We start from the raw sequence: 7,430 nt of genomic DNA, 5'->3' as shown, positions 1-7,430 counted from the left end.
AAGCAGATTTCAAGCGGCAGTAAAGAAACAAAATTATTCTACTAGACAATCCTTTCCCCTCGTCTTTTTCTCGATTTATTTTACTCAGGAGAGTGAACCAACTTGAGCGATAATTAGCTCTTCAATACATGACTTTTCACACAAAACATTCAAGTAGTTCCCAACCAATTTCAAACTGGAAAACATGCCACTAAACCCAACATGATCAAACAACTAACAACATCATCCCTAATTGAAAGTGGGAGTCGAATTAATTTACATGGCTATCGTGTTTCAAATTAGCTCAGTGTTCTATCCAAATTGAAGAAAAATATACATTCATTACACATCAAAATAGCAGCAATCGGAATTTAAGCAGTCCACAAAATTAAACAGGAATTCAACAATTTTTAATCATTCAAAGAAGGTATAATACAAGAGAGTTTGGGATTGACCTAGTTGCACAGAGAGAAACACTAAAAATGAGCCAAATAAAGGCACAAACCAACTCAGGTGAAGCTTCGCAACAGTTTCAGCAAGTAACAACGACTCTAAAGCTCAATCAACCTTTGAACACGGAACTCAGCAGCTCAAGAATAGCATGATACGATATAGCTTGCGTCTGTGGTACATCGTGCTAATGGAGTAGTATGAGGTAGTTAAGTTAGTTAACTGTAAAGGTTAAAGTTAAGTTTTAGAAATGTTAGTTTGGGCCGGTTAAGTTTTAAATTAGAAGTTCTAGGAATTACACTTTGGTCCCGTGATTTTTCTTGTCCTTTATACAAAAGGTCCACATAGCTAAATGAGGAAGGGACTTGAGTGTCAGATGAGAGCATCTCTCCCCACTCATCTATATATTGTAATTACCCTTCCTTGTATTGGGAATCAATGAGAATATTCCTTACTTTTACCCTAGTTTTCCTCTCTCTTTACTTTTCTTCTTTTTCTTTCATTATTGCCGCAACTTTCTTTCTTCTTTTACTGTTACATTGATCTCTTTTGCTATCAGTGGTATCAGAGCTCTTTCTTGGCTCTGTGGCTATGGCGGGTGAGTTGAATGAAATCATGAGTACATTACATAAAATCTCAGCTGAGATGTCCAGTTTCTCAGCTCGACAAGAGCAACTGGAAGCTGCACAAGAACATAGCAGCAAACATCAGGAAGAGTCTTTGAATGAGCTAAGGGAGGTCATCAATGAGGCAATTCTTGGGGGCAAACGACCTGAGAGAGACAAGGGGACACAACCTGCAGAGGGTGAGTTATATTCCCCTAGTGATCAACCATCTGATTTTGGAGATCTAGCCACACCAAACACCAGCAATATGAGCACTGCACCTGTGAGTATCTTCACCTCTTCTGTCCCAACTCCTAATCTAAGTCCTAGACCAGCTGCTAGTAACCCTATAACAAGTGAGGTGAGTTCTGCTCCCATTCAGCTGCCTAGAGCTCAACCTCAACCACCTACTCGTTCAGTCATGATAAGCAACCCCCCTTTTCCTCGTCCTCCACCTTATGTGTTCCCAAATATGCCCTCCCCTCATCCCAGATCTGCTCCTTTACAACCCCTAAATTTTCCAATCCCACCTTCCAATGGCAGAGGTTATCAGCCTCTAATGGGCTGGACTCAAGGTTCTCACACATGGCTGATACCCCCTCAGTCCACCTACACTCAGCCCATACCTTTTCCCCCTTCATACTACACTCACCCTGGTCATATTCCTTCCCCTCTATATCATCAGACACCCTATGCACCAAATCTACCTCAGTACCAATATAACACCATTACTTCCAACCAGTCACAAACTCAGAATAACCATACTACACCCCTACCTAACATACCCTACACAAAGTACACTAAGGTGGACTTTCCTAAGTTTGATGGAGAAGATTTAAGGACATGGTTGTACAAAGTGGAGCAAATTTTTGCAGATGAGGAGGCGACTATTCAGCAGAGAATGAAGTTGGTATCTCTGCACTTTGAGGGAGATGCCTTGCAATGTCATTTGGGGTATATGAGAAGTAGAGGTCAGATGCCCTTGCCTACTTGGGAGGAATATTTATGGGCTCTTTGTGATAGTTTTGGAGCTGAATACTCAGACCCTATGACTGAGCTGATGAATATCAAACACACTAGTTCTGTAAAAGATTATCAGAAGGCCTTTGTGAGTGTGATGACAAGGATCAATCTCTCTACAGAACATGCCATTAGCATCTTCCTGAACAATTTGAAGCCTGAACTCAGTAATGCAGTCAAGATAGGTAACCCCACCAGCTTACCACAAGCCTACTACCTAGCTAGATTACAAGAAGCTAGTTTTGCTGCTCAGTGCAAGGCAATCAAAGGCACCCTTTCTACTTCAAGTTTGCCCAAGCCATTCACTAACCAGGGCAGCCCCAGTATATTTAAAGGAAATCAACCCTCTTATAGGAAACCAGTAGCTCCTGTTTTTTATAACAACAGGAGAAGAAGACTAACTCCTACAGAGATGGATGAAAAAAGGGCCAATGGGATATGCTTCTTCTATGATGAGAAGTTTACACCTGGTCACAAGTGCAAGGCAAAGAGGCAATTGTACTCCTTAGAGCTTGAGGAGGAACAAACCCCCCTTTTAGAAGCACCAGAAACTGAGGAAGAAGAGTTTATAGAAGCAAAAGAAGAAGAGCAGGAGCATGCTGAAAATTGTGAAATATCCTTAGAAGCCATGAAGGGTTCTAAGGGATATAAGACTTTAAGGATACAGGGCTTCACTGAACAAAGGCCAATCAATGTTTTGATTGACAATGGCTCAACTCATAATTTTATAGATGAGCAAACAGCCAAAAGACTGGGCTGCAAGGTATACCAAATGAATCCACAGGATGTATTAGTTGCAGATAGAAGGGTGCTTCAATCAGTGAAGGGTAGCAAGGGGTTCACATGGTTAATGCAAGGGGTGGTATTCACAGATGACTTCTTGGTCCTCCCTATTGGCAGCTGTGATGTGGTGTCGGGCATACAATGGTTGTGCATGCTAGGGGATATTCAGATCAACTTTGCAAAATTATGGATGCAGTTCTCATACCAGGGGAAATCAATAACCTCGCAGGGAAATTCCCCCTCCTTCAAGACAGTGCAGGCTAAAACACTTAACAGTGTACCTGCCAACACAACTGAGTTGTTCATGATAAGGGTCTGCCATAAGGAAGACCCAGAGAAGGAGTCCTTTCCAAAGGAAGATGGGACATCTATGGAGATACAAGTGTTGTTGGAAGGAGATAGAGAAGTGTTTGAGGAACCCAAACAACTGCCTCCTTCAAGAGGAGTATTTGATCATCACATTCCCTTGGTTGAAGGCAGCATTCCCGTGAACTCTAGACCTTATAGGTATTCACCTATTCAGAAGGATGTAATTGAACAAATTACACAGGAAATGCTGAATCAAGGTATCATCCAATACAGTTCCAGTCCATATGCATCTCCTGTTGTGCTGGTGAGCAAAAAAGATGGCTCCCGGAGGCTATGTGTGGACTATAGGGCCTTAAACAAGCTGACCATTAAAGACAAATTTCCTATCCCTATCATTGAGGAACTGCTGGATGAATTAGGGGGTTCAACAATTTACTCCAAGATAGATCTAAGAGCTGGATATCATCAGATTAGAATGTCTATCCCAGACATTCATAAAACAGCTTTCAGAACTCATTCTGGGCATTATGAGTACTTAGTTATGCCTTTTGGTCTAACTGATGCCCCTTCAAGCTTTCAAGGAATGATGAACCATATATTCAAGACTTACATGAGAAAGTTTATTCTGGTTTTCTTTGATGATATATTGGTATTCAGTAAAAGCTTAGACGATCATGTCCAGCATCTCAGGATCACATTTGAACTATTAGTACAACATCAGCTCTTTGCCAAAAAGAGCAAATGTGTTTTTGCAACTGACAAGATTGAATACCTTGGGCACTATATCTCTGCTGCAGGAGTGGCTACAGACCCTAAGAAAATAGAAGCTGTCCAAGCTTGGCCTACTCCTGTCAGTCTCAAACAACTGAGGGGTTTTCTAGGCTTGGCAGGGTACTACAGGAGGTTCATCAAAGGCTATGGGGTGTTGAGTAAACCTCTTACTGACTTACTCAAGAAGGATAGCTTTCAATGGTCTTGTAAGGCTACTGAGGCCTTCAGTAAACTAAAAGAGGCCATAACTTCTGCACCTATATTGACCTTGCCAGATTTTTCTATCCCTTTTGGGGTGGAAACTGATGCCTGCAGCCTTGGAATTGGAGCAGTCCTAATGCAGAATGGACAACCAATTGCCTACCTAAGCAAGGGGTTGTCTCCTCAACACCAATCCTTGTCAGTCTATGATAAGGAACTCCTAGCTCTAGTGATGGCAGTAAGCAAGTGGACTCAATACCTAACAGGCAAATCTTTCACAGTCAAAACAGATCAGAAGGCACTCAAATTCCTGTTAGAACAGAAGCTGCACACTGGCTCCCAACTCAAATGGATAACTAAGCTTATGCAATATGATTTCATCATTGAATATAAGAAAGGGAAAGAGAACAAGGCAATAGATGCCTTATCCAGATTGCCCTTGATTGAGTTAGCAGCATTGACCCTGTCCACAGTTAAGACTGATTTACTGAGCCTCATTATGCAGAGTTGGGCTTAAGACAATGAGCTCACTGCCCTTATTGCCCAGCTTAAGTCTACTAATGCTGAGTTGAATGGGTACTCGTTTGTGCATGAACAACTCAGAAGAAATCGGAAACTAGTAGTGGGTCCTGATGATCAATTGAGAAAGGATATTATCCAGTTGTGGCACAATTCCATCCATGGAGGGCATTCAGGGATAGATCACACTTATAGGAGGCTAGCTGCCCTTTTCTACTGGAAGGCTATGAGAGAGGATGTCATGACACATGTTAAGCAGTGTGATACTTGCCAAAGAAGCAAGTATGAGACTACCTCTTATCCAGGGCTGCTTCAACCTCTGAAATTGCCCTCTCTAGCTTGGAGTAGCATCAACATGGACTTCATCGAGGGTCTACCCAAATCCCAGGGAAAGTCTGTAATTTGGGTAGTTGTTGACAGGCTAACAAAATATGCTCACTTCATTGGTGTCTCACATCCATACTCAGCTAGTGATATTGCCAGATTATTCATGGATCATGTGTTCAAGTTACATGGTATGCCAGAGGATATAGTGAGTGATATGGACCCTGTATTCACTAGTAAACTATGGCAAGAGCTATTCTCTATGCATGGTGTTACCCTCAGTACTTCTACAGCATACCACCCTCAGTCTGATAGTCAAACAGAGGTAGTCAACAGGTGTTTCGAGACTTACCTTAGATGCTTCTGCTCTGATTCTCAAAAGGACTGGTTCTCTTATTTAGCTGTTGCTGAGTGGTGGTACAACACCACATTTCACTCCTCGATCCAAACTACTCCCTATGAGGCTTTGTATGGCCAACCTCCCCCACTCCATTTACCCTATATAGCTGGAGACTCAGTAGTGGAAGAAGTAGACAGAAGCATGATCACTAGAGAGCTCAAGTTTCAGCTACTTAAATACCATCTCCAAAGGGCTCAACAAAGAATGACTATCCAAGCTAACAGACACAGGTCTGATCGATAGTTCAAAGAAGGTGACTGGGTTTACCTTAAAATCCAACCTTACAGATAAGTCACCATGTCCGGTTCCCATTTCTCTAAGCTATCAGCCAAATACTATGGTCCTTACCAGATTTTGAAAAAATTTGGAAATGTAGCCTATAAACTCTCCTTGCCTCCACAACTCCTCATCCACCCTACCTTCCATGTGTCTCAACTCAAAATTTGCCACAAGCTACCTGCATAGATCTCCCATCCTCCAGTTCTTGATATCTCCAGCCCCTACTGTCCTCAACCACAACAAATCCTAGACAGGAGATTGGTGCAAAAGGGGAATAAGGCTATCACTCAAGTTCTGGTCCAATGGGAATAAACTACACCTGAACAAGCCACTTGGGAGGACTATCATTCCCTGAGGACTAGGTTTCCCTCTTTTCTTCCTTGAGGACAAGGAAGATTTTGACACCGGGGATCTGATACGATATAGCTTGCGTCTGTGGTACATCGTGCTAATGGAGTAGTACATGGTAGTTAAGTTAGTTAACTGTAAAGGTTAAAGTTAAGTTTTAGAAATGTTAGTTTGGGACGGTTAAGTTTTAAATTAGAAGTTCTAGGAATTACACTTTGGTCATGTAATTTTTCTTGTCCTTTATACAAAAGGTCCACATAGCTAAATGAGGAAGGGACTTGAGTGTCAGATGAGAGCATCTCTCCCCACTCATCTATATATTGTAATTACCCTTCCTAGTATTGGGAATCAATGAGAATATTCCTTACTTTTACCCTAGTTTTCCTCTCTCTTTACTTTTCTGCTTTTCCTTTCATTGTTGCCGCAACTTTCTTTCTTCTTTTACTGTTACATTGATCTCTTTTGCTATCATAGCATACTCGATTTCAATTTCGGATTAAAACCAAACTCGAAATTCAGCGAAATGACACAGAAAGCTTCCTTGAATCAACAAGAACAAACTACAACACTTTCTTCTTTTTCGAACTGTTTAAATGCAAAATAAATCATTTGCTGTAGCAGTTGAGTTCATTCAACAACATTCGACTTCTTTTTGTTTTGGATTTTAGGACCTCAGATTTCAATTCGATTCGAAACAAAATTCTGTCTGACTCCTATTCTTGTCCATGTTCTCTGTTTGAGGAATGAAAAAAGGGAGCTGGTTCCATTTTTTGAAAGCAAAAGGTTAGAGGGTCACCGTTTTCCCTCTTTATTTTTTGGGAGCGATTTTGTTCTTTTGCTTGTTATTTGAGATAAGGAACGGAGAAAAAAATGGGGGGGGGGGGACTCCTCTGATCCGCCGTTTTTGTCTCTTCTCTCCAAGAGGAGCTCCTGACGTTTTTTAGGTCTGTTTTTTATCTCCCCCCTAGGTTAGGATTTTTAGTGGTTTTTATGAGAGGGGAGGGTTTATTCGGCCAGGCTTGGGGATTTGGGTCATTGTGAAGCTGGCCCAATTTGAAATTTAAGGAAAAACTAAACCCCTTTTTTGTTTATTGGACCTTTCAAAAATGGCCACATTAATTCTAATTAAATTTAATTTTGCAAAAAGATGTAGTTAATTAAACTAAATGATTAAAGCTAATGTATATTTTTGTGATTTTTGTTTGATAATGCAATTAACTCAATGTAATTGATTCCTAAATGCGAATTGAACCTAAGGTGGCATGAAATTAAAAAATGACAATTTTTTGTGATTTTTCTATGGTTTTAAAATATTAAAAATGCATGAAATGCAACTAAATAAAGAAAAAATCTTAAAAATTAATTAAAATTTTTTTGTCTATTTTTAGGAGTTATTTTCATGTAGGGAAAAAATTAGGTGCTGACATATATACATATATATA

At 40.6% G+C, this 7,430-nt stretch overlaps 1 protein-coding gene across 1 annotated transcript; it reads left to right on the top strand.

The window, feature by feature from the left end:
* On the top strand, positions 1,021-5,604 carry LOC109232588. Its single transcript, XM_019398350.1, has 2 exons — positions 1,021-4,590; positions 4,666-5,604. The coding sequence occupies exons 1-2, from the start codon at positions 1,021-1,023 to the stop codon at positions 5,602-5,604; spliced, it is 4,509 nt and encodes a 1,502-aa protein (XP_019253895.1).

Source organism: Nicotiana attenuata, chromosome 9 (genome assembly GCF_001879085.1).
Source record: "Nicotiana attenuata strain UT chromosome 9, NIATTr2, whole genome shotgun sequence".
Lineage (NCBI taxonomy): Eukaryota > Viridiplantae > Streptophyta > Magnoliopsida > Solanales > Solanaceae > Nicotiana > Nicotiana attenuata.
This window is presented reverse-complemented; position numbering and strand designations above follow the sequence as displayed.

Bases quoted from the DNA above. Each gene is read 5' to 3' on its own strand.
- LOC109232588 (XM_019398350.1), top strand. From the start codon at position 1,021: ATGGCGGGTGAGTTGAATGAAATCATGAGTACATTACATAAAATCTCA. The intron at 4,591-4,665 runs GTTAAGACTGAT...CTTATTGCCCAG, and splicing joins CAGCATTGACCCTGTCCACA to CTTAAGTCTACTAATGCTGA.